Here is a 16,666-nt window from a genome sequence, read left to right on the forward strand (position 1 = left end):
ATGTTAGCCTGCTCTCTATATATGCCCTTTAAAGCTTACACATGCTAGCTGGAGGCTTTTTCTGTGGGAATTGTGTTCTTTGAGTTGAGAATTATCTTTCTCCATATTTTGTCAAATTAAAAACTCAGACTTTTACTTAAAAAAAAAAAAAAAAAAAGAGTAATGTGCCCAGAGAGAATTCCTGGTGTGGGTGTTGGAGTCCCAGAGAAAAGGCTTTCTTTACTGAGGTATCTGGTGGGATATCTAGACTATATCGTAATGATTTATGACTGAAATTAAAGATGGCAGTTGATAAGCTCCATCCACAGCGTTTCCATACAGTTTATAGGATAGTAGAGGAAATCTATACCAGATACCTTTAATTAGCTAATTTGCTTCTTTATTCATAAATAGGTAAAAGAAAAAACATACAAATGCACAAAAGTGAACAAGTATATTAAAAAGGCTGAGTGTATTACAGACAACTGAAGAGCTTTAAAAACACCTCTAAAGAATATCCTCTCTAAAGAATTTTTCTAAGAAAAATTCAACAAGATATATATCATCTGCAAAATTGGTATAGGTGTTATTTCCATAAAGACAGAACGTTAAAACTGAAGACAAGAAAAAAAATCAAAGAAATAATAGGAGGAAAACATTCACCAGATCCAGGAACACAGTAATCTTTAGACTTTCATAAATTCCTTCAGTCCTGTAAGCAGGATCTAGAAAATAAGTTCCAAACTAAGATAAAACCTTGCACACTGCACTAGACCTATGATCATCCTTGAAGACTTTTGAATCACCAATGTTCTTAACACCTTCGCTTTTCTAAAAACCTCTTTATTCATGGCAATTACTTCCTTCAGATCTCTCACTTAACTCTACCTCAGAGGGTCTATTCCTGACCACTCTAAAATACACATATTCCCATCCATCACTCTCTATTCTTTTATCATTATTTGTCTCCATAGCACATCACTGCACTTTTTACCACTGGACATTATATATACAGTGGGGCCTTGACTTACGAGTGTCCTGACTAATGAGTTTTTTGAAATACCAGCTGTCTCTCGGCCAATTTTTTGCATTGAGTTGATAGAGTAATTTGAGTTAATGAGCTCCTTAATGAGCTCAGTCTCGGAACAAATTAAACTCATAAGTCAAGGCCCCACTGTAGTTCTTATCTGTTTATAGTCCATCTCCTCCACTAAATAAGTTCTTTGAATACTGGGACATTGATTCTTCTGTCATCAATGTATTCCAATATCTAAAGTATTATGTCATAGAAAAGGAATCCTATCTAATAATAGACGAACATGGTAATTAACCATACCTCCGCTATGCTTCCCATTGGCTAATCAGCAGGATATGCAAATTAACTGCCAACAAAGACGGCGGCCAGCAGCCACGCAGCTGAAGCGAACATGAGGCTTGCTTGCTCCAGTGATGGAGAAAGCCAAGGTTCCCCGCCTGCCGTGGCCCAGCTCTGAGCTCCAGAAGCAACAATGTTTCAATTATAAAAGCTAAACAAACCCCAGATACCTGCTTTCAGCCAGCAAGGGCCTCAGAGCTTAGAGTGCCAGTGATGGCAACAGAGTTTCAATTATAGAAGCTAAACAAACACAGATACCTGCTTTCAGCCAGCCACGGCCTCAGAGCTGGAGCTGGGCCTCAGAGCTGGAGCCGGCTCTCAGCTCCAATGACAGCTATAGAAGGTAAATAAATCCCAGAATAAAAACAAACGGAAAAAAAAAGAGGCTGGGAGCTTCAGTCGCCCGCCAGCCTGAAAACAGCCCTCAGCCCCTCACCCAGACTGGCCAGGCACCCCAGTGGGGACCCCCACCCTGAAGAGGGTGTTACCAGCTGCAAACAGCCATCAGCCTGTCATCCAGGCTGGCCAGGCACCCAAACAGGACCCCCACCCTGATCCGGATCACCCTTCAGGGCAAACCAGCCAGCCCCCACCCGTGCACCAGGCCTCTATCCTATATAGTAAAAGGGTAATATGCAAATTGACCCTAACAGCAAAAAGACTGGGAATGACGCTCAATGCAGGAGCTGCCCCGGGGAGCTCTGCTCAGCCACAAGCCAGGCTGGTGGCTGCCAGTACAGCAGTGGTGGTGGGAACCTCTCCTGCCTCCTCAGCAGCGCTAAGGATGTCCGACTGCAGCTTAGGTCTGCTCCCCGCTGGCAAATAGACATCCCCCAAGGGCTGCCAGGCTATCAGAGGGATGTCTGATTGCCATCTTAGGCCCAATCTCCTGGCGAGGAGGCCTAAGCCAGCAAGTGGTCACTCCCGAGGGGTCCCAGACTGCGAGAGAGCACAGGCCCAGCTGAGGGACCCCCCTACCCCTGAGTGCACAAATTTTTGTGCACCAGGCCTCTAGTTAGATAAATATTTGTTTAATGAATAAATGCTAAAAGCTTTCAAAGAGAAAAAAATAGAATATATAAAAGTATGGTTACACTCAGCCTTCTCAGCAATACTAGTTAGGAAATAATAAAAGAAAAAAACAATATGCGCATAGAATTCTCCACCTAGGCAAACTATCAATGAAATATTTTCTAAAGGCAAAATAAAGTCAGTTTCAAATATGCAGGGATTCATATTTAACAGTTTACTGCCCACACATACTTTCTGCAGAAAATTATTTGACAGTGCACTCTAGCAAACAGTAAAGTAATCCAAGAGAGTGGGAGATACAGCATCCAGGAAATAACAAAAATAACTCAGAAGAGCATGAAAAAATATCAAAAATCAAAGATGTACCATTGCATTAGCTTCCTCACTCGCAAGCTCCAAGGGCCCTTCCTTTACCTTTATAACTTTTTCCCCTAAGTCCATTCCTTCTACAAATCACTTTTTCTACCTCCATGATTTTATAAATAAATACACACACACACACACACACACGCACTCACACACACACACACACACATATACTAGAGGCCTGGTGCATGAAATTCATGCACCCGGGGGGGGGGGGGTCCCTCAGCCTGGCCTGCACCCTCTCGCAGTCCAGGAATCCTCGGGAGATATCCCTACAGGGAGCAGGCCTAAGCCATCAATCAGACCTCCTTAGCACTGCCGCAGAGGTGGGAGAGGCTCCCACCACCACCGCTGCACTTGCCAGCCATTAGTCTGGCTCAGGGCTTCTGGCTGAGCGACAGGGGGAGCACACTGACCACCAGGGGGCAACTCCTGTATTGAGCATCTGACCCCTGGTGGTCAGTGCGCATCATAGTGCTCAGTCGTTCTGCCGTTCAGTCGATTTGCATATTAGCCTTTTATTATATAGGATATATCTAATCTAATAAAAGAGAAACATGCAAATTGACCATACCCCCGCTATACCCACAGGCCAATCAGGAGCGAATACACAAATTAACCCAACTAAGATGGTGGCAGCCATGGAGCTGGAGTGAGCAGGAGGCTTGGGTTGCCCCCAGCAATGAAGGAAGCCAAGCTTCCCACCTGCCCTGCCAGCCCTGAGCTCTGCTCAAGGCTTCAAAGTTTCAATTATAGAAGATAAATAAATCCCCAATATCTGCTTCCAGCCCACGGCAATGGCCAGCTTGAAGGGGGTGTGGCCAGCCTGAAAATGGCCCTCAGCCCCTCACCCAGGCTGGGCAGGCACCCTAGTGGGACCCCCACCCTGATCCGGGACACCCTTCAGGGCAAAGCAGCCGGACCCCACACATGCACCAGGCCTCTATCCTATATTATAAAAGGGTAATATGCAAATTGACCCTAACAACAGAACCACTGGGAATGACTGGTCACTATGACACATACTGACCACCAGCGGGCAGATGCTCAATGCAGGAGCTGCCCCCCTGGTGGTCAGTGCGCTCCCACAGGGGGAGCTCTGCTCAGCCACAAGCCAGGCTGACGGCTGCCAGCAGAGCGGTGATGGCGGGAGCCTCTCCCGCCTCCTCAGCAGCACTAAGGATGTACGACTGCAGCTTAGGCCTGCTCCCTGCTGGCAAGTGGACATCCCCCAAGGGTTCCTGGGATGCCAGAGGGATGTCTGACTGCCAGCTTAGGCCCGATCCCCCAAGGGGTCCCAGACTGCGAGAGGGCACAGGCCGGGCTGAGGGAATCCCCCGAGTGCACAAACTTTTGTGCACCAGGCCTCTAGTATATATATAAAAATAAATGTATGGTTGCTTTACAAAGAAAATGGCAATAAATTTAGGACAGGGTTCAGAAGAATAGCTTTAAGAAGATAATATATTCTATCCTATCTAATAATAGGCAAACATGGTAATTGACCATACCTTCGCTACGCCTCCCATTGGCTAATCAGCAAATATGCAAATTAACCACCAACAAAGATGGCGGTTAATTTGCATACTACAGGCAGGGTGGGACAGCGCCATCCCACCTGCCCTGCCGCCATCCGGGCCTGCTATCTGCGACCCAACCTGGGGCGGCCGTGCCGTGCAGCAGCGATCGGCCATTCCGTTCGGATGTCCCATGTGCGACCCCACCTGGGACGGCACCCCAACCCCCGGATCAGCGCTGCTGTGTGCACAACCCAGGAGGCAGGGCAGGCACTGAGGGATCAGGCCTGCCATCTGCCACCCGGGGAGCGGGCCTAAGCCAGCAGGTGGTTATCTCCCAAGGGGTCCCAGACTGTGAGAGGGCAGAAGTGGGGCTGAGGGACACCCACCCACCACCCCTCCCCCGCCAGCGCACAAATTTTTGTGCACTGGGCCTCTACTTTAAGTTATATGACCTAAATAACAATAAAGACAATCTTCTTTCAACAACAAAAAACAATTCCTAAACTATACAGGAAAGCCATATTCTAAAATAACAAAGAAAACAAAAACATGTCATTTTGAGAAATGATTGGGAATATAAGTCACCTCCGAGCATACAAGTTACAGACATATATTTCCTTCTTTATAGATCCCCTCTCATCACTACTGAATTCTTCAGTAAATCTATACATATAAAACCCTAAGCGACCGTTCAACTGGTCGCTATGACGCACACTGACCACCAGTGGGCAGACACTCAATGCAGGAGCTGCCCCCTGGTGGTCCGTGTGCCCCACAGCAGGAGTGCCACTCAGCTGACCGATGGGCGCCAGCTCACAGCTAGCAAGGATAGGTGCTGCAGCACAAGTCTCTCCTGCCTCCGGGGCAGCGTTACCGCAACAGGTGCAGTGGAGCGGGAATGAGCAGGAGCGGCACGGCGCCCGGACTGGGCTCAGGCTCCTCCCAGGTCGCCTGCCACTTCGCGCACTACTACCTCCCCCAAGGGGTCCCAGATTGTGAGATGGCACAGGCTAGGCTGTGGGACCCCACTGGAGCACGAATCCACGCACCGGGCCTCTAGTATCTTTATAATCAAGATGTCAAAAAAATGCAGACATTGTTTTTCAGTACTCAGAATTAAGCTTTCGTGCTTCATATGCTGTAAACCATAATTACAGAACTAAAGACTGAAATGTACTACATGTAGAAGTAATTTAAAAGATAACAAAAATGGGGAGGACCATTTGAAGACAGGGTAATATAAGAATGTTATAATTCATTATAAACATGATAAATTAAAAACTATTATTTAAAAACTCTGGGAGCAGGAATCACTTCAATTTCATAGTCTAATCCCTAGCTTAGGGCTTTCATTCTTATACTAGAGGCCCAATGCACAAAATTAGTGCAAGGGGCTCGGCCCCCACCGCCATGACCCCTGCTGCCACAGCTTCGTCCAGAAGGTTGTCTGGAAGGACGTTTGGTCTAATTAGCACATTATGTTTTTATTATTATAGATTATAGATAGACCATTACAATACCTTGAAGTCTACCTGCCTCTACTATCCAATATGTCTTTTATTGAATAGATAAAATAGACACTATGTGTGACATGCTCAAGATCACAAGGCTAACTTATTAGTGATGTAGCTAAGACTTTTACAATAAGCCAAATGGGATCTCTAATCTCCTAAGATGTAAGAATAAGGTTCTGAGTAAGGGCTCAGGAAGTAAAGTAGTAATGTAGACAGAGGTTTTGTAATTTCTGAACTTAGTTGAACAAAGCAGTAACTTTAAAATGTATAAAAAAAATTTTAAAAAAACAATGTTCTGTTGAGAAACAAGGACTAAAAATTTCCAAATTTTTATGAAATAATGAGGTTAAACAACTCCTTCAATTTGTGCTTGGTCAGTACCTACTATGATGCATTTACTTATAGGTGCTCTATTTAATTTGGTTTTAATGTGAATTTTCATTTTCTTGAGATACACAAGATTTTTGGCATGTTAACAAACAGAAAACATTCCGTCACCAAATATAAGCCCTACTGTTTACCTGCTGCTACTGATACACATACAATTAAACTGTTAGAAAACATGAATTTGAATTTCAAAGGTGGACTATTTGTAGTTTTCATACATGTATTATTACTGCATAAGCCAAGAACCTGTAAAATATTATTTCTTATACAAGAAGAAAGTTTATAATATAATTTAAACAAATAAAAGAATAAAACAACTTCTTTGTACCAGGGCAAAGCCAAAATGAACTCAAAGTAGTCTCTGCATTCTGGAGATAACCATATTACACAAATTGAATCACTCTACACATATGTCCAAAATAAGTTTTGTGCTAATTTTCCAAAATTACCTCAATTTATTCTCAAATTTATTCTGCTCCATAAAATAAAAATTGGAACAGTGATTGCAAAACAAATTTTTAAATGAAAGAATCTAAATGCAGAATCAGTTTGATTACTGTCCAAGAATATAATTCTTGAAATTACCTTCAGTGTATATCACATAGCTTTGGGAGAATGACCTGTATACTTTATTTTCTAAAAGCATACAAGTTGAATCAAAAAAAGAAAACAAAACTTACCTCTAATGAGTTCACCTTTGGAGATAATGTACAGGTCAATACATAGTCACCTATGTTCTGTGGATTTTGTTTCAGAAAGCTGTACATTGACTGAGCAGATTCAGGACTATCTAACTGAAGAATTGCCTTTGGAGAAGATAAAAAAGGGTAAGAATAGGTCCTAAAAACATTAAAAAAAGAATTACCGTATCATCCAGCAATTCCACTATTTGGTATATACCCAAAAGAATTGAAAGCAGGGGCTTGAACAAATATTTGTATATTGATGTTCATTATTCACAACTAGAGGCCTGGTGCATGAAATTCATGCATGGGTAGGGTCCCTAGGCCTGGTGGGTGATCAGGGCTTTCCTTCCCTGGCTGCCGACTGCCAGCCGGGGCCTTCCTTTGTTCCGCGCCACCCCTGGTGGTTAGTGCACGTCATAGCGAGTGAGCGAACTCTTGGTCTCCCTGTTGAACTCCCGAGGAGACACTTTGCATATTAGCCTTTTATATATATACTAGGGGCCCGGTGCACGAAATTCGTGCACTGGGTGTGTGAGGGGGGAGTGTCCCTCAGCCCAGCCTGCCCCCTCTCACATACTGGGAGCCCTCAGGCGTTGACCCCCATCACCCTCCAATCGCAAGATCAGCCCCTTGCCTAGGCCTGATGCCTCTGGCCTAGGCGTCCGGCCCGGGCAGCGGGGACCTGCAGTGGCAGCGGGGGGCGCCGCGATTGCGCGGGCTCTGCCCCTGCCCCTGCAGGATGCCTCTGGCTGAGGTGTCCGGCCCGGGCAGCGGGTACCCACAGCTGCAGCGGCCCTGCGATCGTGGGCTTCGCTTTAGGCCCAGGCAAGGGGCCCCTAGCTCCTGGGACTGCTAGCTTCGCCCGTGCCCAGCTCCCATTGCTGGCTCCACCCCTACTTCCTGCTATCACTGGCCAGGGCGGAAAAGGCACCTGATTCTCCGATCATGGCTGGGGGGCAGGGCAAAGGCGGCCCCAGGGCCGCCTTTGCCCTGCCCCCAAGCCCTTAGCTCCCCCCTGGGTTTCCAATCACTGTCAGTGGCAGGGGGCTTCTTCCTGCTTTCCCTTTCGCCTCCCTGCATTGTGCCTACATATGCAAATTAACCGCCATCTTGTTGGCAGTTAACTGCCCATCTTAGTTGGCAGTTAATTTGCATATAGCCCTGATTAGCCAATGAAAAGGGTATCGTCGTACGCCAATTACCATTTTTCTCTTTTATTAGTGTTGATAGATAGCCAAAAGGTGACAGCAACCCAAGTATTTATCCAAAGTGTGGTATATACTAACAATGGAATATTATTCAGCCTTAAAAAGAAAATTCTGATATATGCTATCACACATGTTGGGGGACATTATGCAAAGTGAAATAAGCCAGTTACAAAAGGACAAATAATGTATGATTCCACTTATATGAGGTACCTAGAGTAGTCAAATTCATGGATCAGTGGTTCTCAACCTTCCTAATGCCGGGACCCTTTACTACAGTTCCTCATGTTGTGGTGACCCCCAATTTCATTGTTACAAATTGAACATAATTAAAGCATAGTAATTAATCAAAAAAAAACCAATATGTAATTATATATGTTTTTTCCGATGGTCTTAGGCGACCCCTGTGAAAGGGTTGTTCAACCCCCAAAGGGGTCGCGACCCACAGGTTGAGAACCGCTGTCATACAGACAGAAAGCAGAATGATAGAATGGTAGCTTCCAGGGGCCAGGAAGAGTGAGAATGTGGAGTTATTGTTTAATGGAAATATGGATAGTGGTGATGATTGCACAATGTGAATATGCTTAATGCCACTGAACTAACATTTAACTATAGTTAGGTAGTAAATTTTATGTTATTTTACAATAAAACATTTTTTAATTTTTAAAAGTATGAATACTTTTCCAGATTTCAAACATGTGATTTAAAAGGTAAGGTTAATCCTTATTTCAAAGTAAACAAGAGAAAACAATTCTTAAAATGTTGCAAAGTCAAGGCAAAATTGAAAAGGAGTGTGGCTCAGTTGGTTGGAGCATTGTCCAGACACCTATTGGTTCAATGCTGGGTAAGATCGCTGATCGGGGTGTGTGCAGAATTCAAATTATAAAACAAAAAGTTAATTAAGCAAAGTAGGGGATGAGGAAGAACCAATAGAATTAAAAATGTCTAAAGTAATATTTAGAATTCCTTATGCCACCTGTCATCTCCCTTCCATCCTATATCACTATTTCTAAAGTATCAAACATGGTCTGTGTATCAGTTAGAAGCATGTCAAAGAAATTAATAACTAGTTGCTCGTCAATTAGCTACTTTTTTTTTTAAATATATTTTTTTATGGATTTTTTACAGAGAGGAAGGGAGAGGGATAGAGAGTTAGAAACATCAATGACAGAGAAACATCAATCAGCTGCCTCCTGCACACTCCCCACTGGGTATGTGCCCGCAACCAAGGTACATGCCCTTGACCAGAATCGAACCCAGGACCCTTGAGTCCGCAGGCCAACACTCTATCCACTGAGCCAAACCAGTTAGGGCTAGCTACTTTTTATAAAGCAAATATTTCCAACTTTCATATGAAACCCTAATTTTCTATGTAATATAAGGTTGATCAAAATCTACTTTTAATGGACATGAATCTGAATTAAACATTAAACACAGCGGGCAGAGCAAATGTAAAGAAGTTAATGACTTTTAAGGGAAGAAACCAAAGCATAGAAGTAAGGAATGATCATTTTATACTTCTTTCCATATAACTAAACAAAGAGACCCAACTCTCTATGTGTTTTATGGCTGGAAGGGACTTTAGAAAACACCTGGCAACACCGTTTCATTTTACAAATAAGAAGTGTAAACCAACTTAGCCCAGGTATAAAGGTGGTTAAAGCTAGATGAACTCAAGTCTAAAACTTCCCCATAAGTTAATGCTTTTTGCACTACAGTATCTTTCATCTGTTGTGCAAGTTTTATTTCCCCTTAAAACAAGGTTCTAGGAGAGAGAAAGATCATTTCTTCCTTCTTGTCACAGCCCAAAGAAAATACACCCATCTATCTGCTATAAGGCTGAGTAATGCTTATAGGTGCTTCGGTTCAGAAGCTGAATTAAAAGTTGCAGACTATAATAATATAGGATTTAGTTTTATATTATTTACAGAACACACAGATAAAAATAGAAGGGACTTTGTTACCTTGTTTTTATTACTCAAGAATATATGGTGATCCACTTTTCCAAACTGAAGTCCAACACATAGTACACACTGAAGTCCATCTTCTGGTAAGTTATTAAGATGTATAAATCGATTGTGTATTTTTTCTATGTTTGCCTGTAGTTTTTTTTTGTTTTTTTTTTTAAGAGAGAGCATAGGAAAAGAAAAACACAGCTGAAGTATCAAATGTATAACATAGATTAACAGCATTTAATTTTAAAATTAGTGCTCAGGTTTCCTTTAATTTCTAGCAGGTGAACACATAAAGAACCAAGGCTTCTATCTATTAAACAAGTCTAGGAAAGCACTTAATGCAAAACTCACCTCTGGATTATTTTCTTTAATCAAGGCTGTAAATATAGCTTCCTAGGAAAGCAAAATGGAACAAGGTTGAAGGTGTACATCATTCTTCATTCATATTTTTAATTAGTCAAGATTTATAATAAAATAGCATTTATGAATAATCATGAAGCACTTTCATAAAATGAATTCAGCAAAAGTTCTGTTATTTCCACATCTTTCCTTCTTCTTAAACAAGTTATACAAGTCGCACCCTACCCATACACCTAATTTATCCTATTCCCCTAAGTACATTAAAGATTAATAAGGTTGTACCATTTAGGGGAGGACACTCAAATTCACATACAAGGAGTAAGATATTTAATTTAGCAGATAGTAAGAGATTCAAATTATAAAACAAAAAGTTAATTAAGCAAAGTAGGGGAGGAGGAAGAACAAAGATGTAGGCTAGTAAAAAACAACAACACAGGATATTAAGTGTATAGCAATTTGGTGCTGCTAATTATAAAGAGGCCAAGAGTGGCGTGAGACAAGGTCAAAGCTAATGGAAGATTTACATGTACCAGAAGGAAACTTTATCTTATGAGACTATGGTTCTTAATACTACTAATATGTATAAAACAATCCCAGTAATTGCACCACATTGAGTGATTGATTCTCAATAGAAGGATTTTTCAAATTAGATGCATTTCTACCTTGCTCTAGTGATTATAACATTTCTGCCTCATGCCTCTTAGCTGTTGATAGTAGGCCACACAGAAACAATGCAGAGTTTCTAAATCAGTTAAATTTGAACAGATTTAACTTTTATCTCAGTCTCAGGACTTTGTGGAGAAAGATTTTCACGGAGACAAAAATGAAGGCAGAGCGAAGTCCTGTGTACCACAGGGTTGTGGCTCCATCCTTGTCCAGGCAAATGCAAGAGTCAACCAACCGATCAGTGTTTTTCTCTGACATCGATATTTCTGTGCCCCCCTCTCCCTTCCTCTTTCTAGAATCAATGAAAAACATATTCTTGGGTGAGGGTTAAAAAATAAAAAAGGGCCTAGCTGGTTTGGTTCATTGGATAGAGCGTCAGCCTACGGACTGAAGGTCCTGGGTTGCAGACTTGATTCCCAGGGTGTGTGCGGGAGGCAACCAATCAATGTGTCCTTCTCACAATGATGTTTCTCTCTCTCTCTGTCTCTCCCCCTCCCTTCCACTTTCTAAAAAATCAATGGAAAAATATCCTCTGGTGAGGATTAACAACAACAACAAAGGAAGGTAAAGGATCCAAAGAACTAATTTACTAGGAGGTTTTAAGAATTAAAACTTTAAGAAGTGAAGCAATGGTGAAATGGTGAATGAAACAAACAGGAAACAAACTCCAGAAATATTTAGAATTTAAGAGACAAGACTTAGTGACAAATTGTTTATAAGAAATGAGAGAAAAAAACTGAAGATAACCTCTGGGTTTGTATGACAAATAATGGCAGAGATAAGGGTCCAAACAGTAGTACAGACAATACTCTACAAACAATAGTTAACCTTCCCCCCAATCGAACATACAACAGGAATAGGATTCCTTCAAAATGGAAGTAACTCTAAAACAGTGAGAGAGCAGGCAGTGGAGGGACAGAATCTTTCTCACTGTCTGAGAGAAAATATGAACCAAAGAAGAAAACTAAAAAATATAATAGACTACAATAAATTTAATAAAAATGTAATTAAAATGATAGTGTTATTTACCTCATCTTTTACACTCATGTTTTCAGGAGCCATACTTATTGAGAGTTGATTTCCATCCACTGATATTGGGAAGCAGGTATAAAATTTTATCATAGAATCTGCAGATTTTCTATTTATTTCTATAATAGCCTTTTAAAACAAATTACAAGAATGGAAAAGTCTTATTTAAGTTACTTTTTCTTGAAAATATTTAATATTTAAGGAATCAAATAAATTGAAAAACTTAGTAACTTTTTTGAAGATAAAAGAATGCATTCCTCAGAAACATGAGACCAATAAATTCAGTAGATTAACAACCATAAGCAAGATATAATGAATAACTGAACTCATAAGAAAACACTAAAGAAAAAAACAGACGACATTCTAGTAAATGACATTAAGAAAAGTCTTATCACTTATTTTAAAAATTCCTTAGCTTAAAACAGCTTAATTATTTTGAGGTACTACTTTTAAACCTTTTCTTTGCGAACTTAATGGAAAAATATGCTTGCAGAGAAGAACAGCTATCTGTTATCAACACTTACCTTTTTATGAGATGATAAAATCAAAATATCCTTTGCATCACCAAATGGTTTTACTAGGTTGTAAACTTCTTCTATAGAATATCCTTTATTTGGCAAATTAGAAATAAGTACCACACACATTTCCTCTGTTTCCTTCAAAACAAATTTAACAACTGACATTAAAAATTTTTTAGCTGCTTTTATACTTTTATATTTACCTAAGCTTATACTGCAGATAATGTTATGTTAGTATTTAAATTGCATTTAATATTAAAATTGGCCAATTCTGACAGTTGGTCTGAACTTCAAATTAAAATCAAATTTCCTATCTTCAAGTACATAGAATAATTGCAGCCATACCACCTGTTATATAGTCCAAGATCTTTAATTCTTTTTCTCAACAACTGTTTAAAAACACGAGTTTGTCTCTGACTACAATTCTTTTCTTTTAGTTACATATCCTTTTATCTTACAATTTAAAAAAAGCTTACCTGGTCTTTTAGCATCCTTACCCCATAACCCAATCTCCACTACAAAGTAAATACTTTCTTTTCTGCATTCTTTCTAGCAGATCTATTTTATTCTTCAAGATGACTCATCAATGTCAATATTTCCTTTAGTAAATGTTGGGGAAATCCCCAAAGGTTTACAATAGTAAATTTACCAACTTTTGACTTTTCTTTTGAGGAAAATGTGGGAAGTTATAATTTTTATAAATGAGTTGAGAATAATTTTAACTAGTATGTCAACTGTGTTCGTAAATGGTTCCTTCTAAAGTGCTTTTAGTGAATTTAAAATACTCTTTTAGTGCTTTAAAATATTCTTCCTAAAACAAAATAGGAAGCCATACTACTTCCTACTTGGAAAATGGGTCTACCAGTCAAAAGTAAACTTATGCTTAGCACCTGAATGATCTTAAAATCTTAACCAATAAAATCTAAATTAATGAGATTTTAATATATTTATAATACCAGATGTAACTACAGGAAAACAATAATGAGAACTTTATGCACTTCAAATAAAACTGCAAACCCCACTTGCTCTTCTAAAAACATAATTAACAACTGGTATTCTAAATATTAACACATCACCCTGGCTGGAGTGCTTAGAGCATTAGCCTGAGCATTGAAGGGTCTCAGATTCCATTCCTGGTCAAGGGCAGTAACTGGATTGCAGGTTTCGTCCTGGTCCAGTCCGCCCAATCGGCTCATGTGGGAGGCAACCATTCGCACGTATAGATGTCTCTCTCTCCCCCCACTCCCACCCCCTTCTGTCTCTCTAAAAAGCAATGGAAAAATATCCTTGGGTGAGGATTAACAAAAAATAATAAAATAAATATTTTATCTATCCTTTGCCTCTAAAATAAATGAAAAAAAAGGATTTCATAAAATTACACCGTTCTATTTTGACAACTTGTTTACTTAAAACACCATTTTGGCCTAATGTTTTCTTCTCAGTGAAAAGTAATCCTCATAAACTTGTACACTTACTGACAGGCTGTTCCTAAATTTTTAGGACTCACTCTGCAGTTCAAGCTTTTGAACTCAAACCGTATTTTAAAAGTTTTTCCTTTTATTTTTATAAAGTGGGTTTTTTTCACCATGTCAAATCATGCACATTTTTTTGTCGATGTTAATCCTTGACCAAGGATATTTTTTCCATTGATTTTTAGAGAGGGTAGAAGGGAGAGGGAGACACAGAAACACTGATGTGAAAAAGAGACATTGATTGGTTGTCTCCCACATGCACCCTGACCAGGGCCGGGATTGAGTCTGCAACCGAGTTATGTGCCCTTGACTGGAATCGAACCCCTAACCTTTTAGTCCAAGGGCCAGCATTCTATCCACTGAGCCAAACTGGCTGGGGCTCTTGTACATTTTTTATGTGGGTTTATAGTAAATGGAAATAAACGGTGTCAAAATTTCCTAAACTTTAAAAAAGGTGAAATGTGAAAAAGTAAAATATAAAAACTGACCTTGTTATTAACTGTTTCATTTTCTGTTACCACCAAAGCAGCTTCTTAAAATACAAAATAAAATAAGAATTCATGCAGATATATTTCATTTATCAAGATCCTAAACTGTACTAAATAGTAACTACATGAAAATGTATAAAACTGACAAAAGAGTAAAGAATTTAAGTAGGAAGTAGCTACATAAGTAACAATGGGTTTTAAATAATACATTTAGTTTTATCCTAAAAACAAATTTCAGAATAATCAAGAGACAGGGTGCAGAGCTGAATCATAATAGTCTTAATTTCACTTAGGTTATGACCGTGGTATTTAAAAGTATACATACATATATACAAACACAACACATGAAATTAAATACTTTATTTTCTTAAAATTAAATTTTCTATCTATAATGTAAGAGAACAAAATAAAATTTCTATTGGCCTACCTGAAATAGTTTCTTTAGCACTATTTTCAGTGGCTTTGAGTTCCAAACTGGTCTTTATTTCAGAGTTTTCTGCATGAAATAGTCTACTTTAATAGTCTAGAAAAACACACTAATATAATTAAACTAATGAATCTAAACAAGAACTTAAGCTAGTTTTATTTTGTCACTTCAACTCTCTTTAGGATGACCTGATTTAAGTCAAAGCTAACACAAGTTTCTCTTTGAAAACAAAACAATCCCTTTGAAGATTTTTAAGCAATAACTTCAAAATATACCTTCAATGTACACCAAGAGGATCTAAAGAAAAACATGAAATGACAGCATTTCAAGGTTACCTTGTACAGTCAGAGGTTTATTGGCATCTTTGTTTTTGACAATGCCAGCCTTTCTGACTTCTAGAGACTTCTTTCCACTGGACTTTGCTGTCAAAAGCAAAATTGAACCATTATTCTAAGGTCTGTTTGGTCATTTAGTATGTTTCACATTAATATATTAGTAAGTAGTGCAACTTAATTATAAAAGCAGTTATTTTCTACATATTTACTTCCATTTATTTTATTTTATTTATTGTTTCAAGTATTACATATGTCTCCTTTCCATTTATTTTCAATACCTGTTTACCAATAAGATTTAAAGCAAATGTAAACTAAGATACAATTTTTGTTGATGGCCATTAATGAGCCACAAATTTGACCTACAGATGACAGAAGCACATTATAATCACACTCACACAAATCCTATTTTATAATTTCTACAAAGATTCTTTACATTGGTCTATTTGGAAAAATAGTAATACTAAATAGAGCATGTTAGTTTAAACATTATGTTTATTTAAAACTAGAGGCCCAATGCACAAAGTTCGTGCACGGGGGTGGGGGGGTATTGTCCCTCAGCCTGGCCTGCACCCTCTCACAGTCGGACATCCTTAGCGCTGCCACGGAGGCAGGAGAGGCTCCCCCCACTGCCATTGCGCTCACCAGCTATGAGCCCGGCTTCTGGCTCACTGACCCCCGGGGACAGCTCCTGTATTGAGCATCTCCCCCCTGGTGGTCAGTGCATGTCATAGCGACCAGTCATTCCTTCGTTCGGTCTATTTGCACATTAGCCTTCAATTATATAGGATAGTGTTCCATTTCTTTATAAAGGAAATATATTCTTGTAACACAGAAAAAAAAAATCTTCACAGTAATAAACATCAGAACTGTACAAGCTAGGGAAGATAATATGAAGTGATAGCTCTAAAAAAATAAAAAACCAAACAAACAATTTTTAGGGGAGAAGTGGCAGAACAGCCTGTAGTTATACAGGGCAAGGCAAAAATAGGTTTATAGGTGTCCATATGGAAAATAAAACAATACTTAATAAATAATACAAACACGACACATGGAATTTTTGACCCTGCATAGCTGTCAAAAATGTTTCAATACAAAATATGTCAATGGTAGAAAAAGTCAAAGACCAAAGTACCAAAAATTTAAAGTCCTATATGTTTTAGGTTTTAAATATCAAAGCAGGATCTACTAAACTTTTCAAGGTGTTATTTGGTACTAAAAGCTATATAAATGTAAAACTTGTGTATTTAATTTTATTGTTGACAGTATTGCAGATGTCCTCCTGTAACTGCCCCCCTCCCAGCTTCTTCCCCACCCCAAGCCTTCACCACACTATTGTCTGTGTCCTTTGATAT

The 16,666-nt window shown here is 39.6% G+C and overlaps 1 protein-coding gene across 12 annotated transcripts in view; it reads right to left on the bottom strand.

The window, feature by feature from the left end:
- The window catches only part of ZNF638 (zinc finger protein 638), a 111,831-nt gene that overhangs the window by 16,851 nt on the left and 78,314 nt on the right, over positions 1 to 16,666 (bottom strand). For 5 of the 12 annotated variants that reach the window (XM_059659477.1, XM_059659476.1, XM_059659473.1 and 2 more), the window contains 8 exons: positions 15,315 to 15,401; positions 14,980 to 15,048; positions 14,553 to 14,596; positions 12,599 to 12,730; positions 12,075 to 12,203; positions 10,371 to 10,412; positions 10,029 to 10,163; positions 6,854 to 6,979 (listed from right to left, as the gene is read on the bottom strand). In XM_059659477.1, coding sequence (XP_059515460.1) covers positions 6,854 to 6,979; positions 10,029 to 10,163; positions 10,371 to 10,412; positions 12,075 to 12,203; positions 12,599 to 12,730; positions 14,553 to 14,596; positions 14,980 to 15,048; positions 15,315 to 15,401 — 764 coding nt within the window. The remainder of the gene's footprint in view (positions 1 to 6,853; positions 6,980 to 10,028; positions 10,164 to 10,370; positions 10,413 to 12,074; positions 12,204 to 12,598; positions 12,731 to 14,552; positions 14,597 to 14,979; positions 15,049 to 15,314; positions 15,402 to 16,666) is intronic. The other 7 variants (XM_059659482.1, XM_059659475.1, XM_059659474.1 and 4 more) reach the window with 6 other exon arrangements.

The sequence above is a fragment of the Myotis daubentonii genome, chromosome 12, assembly GCF_963259705.1.
Source record: "Myotis daubentonii chromosome 12, mMyoDau2.1, whole genome shotgun sequence".
NCBI classification, from domain to species: domain Eukaryota; kingdom Metazoa; phylum Chordata; class Mammalia; order Chiroptera; family Vespertilionidae; genus Myotis; species Myotis daubentonii.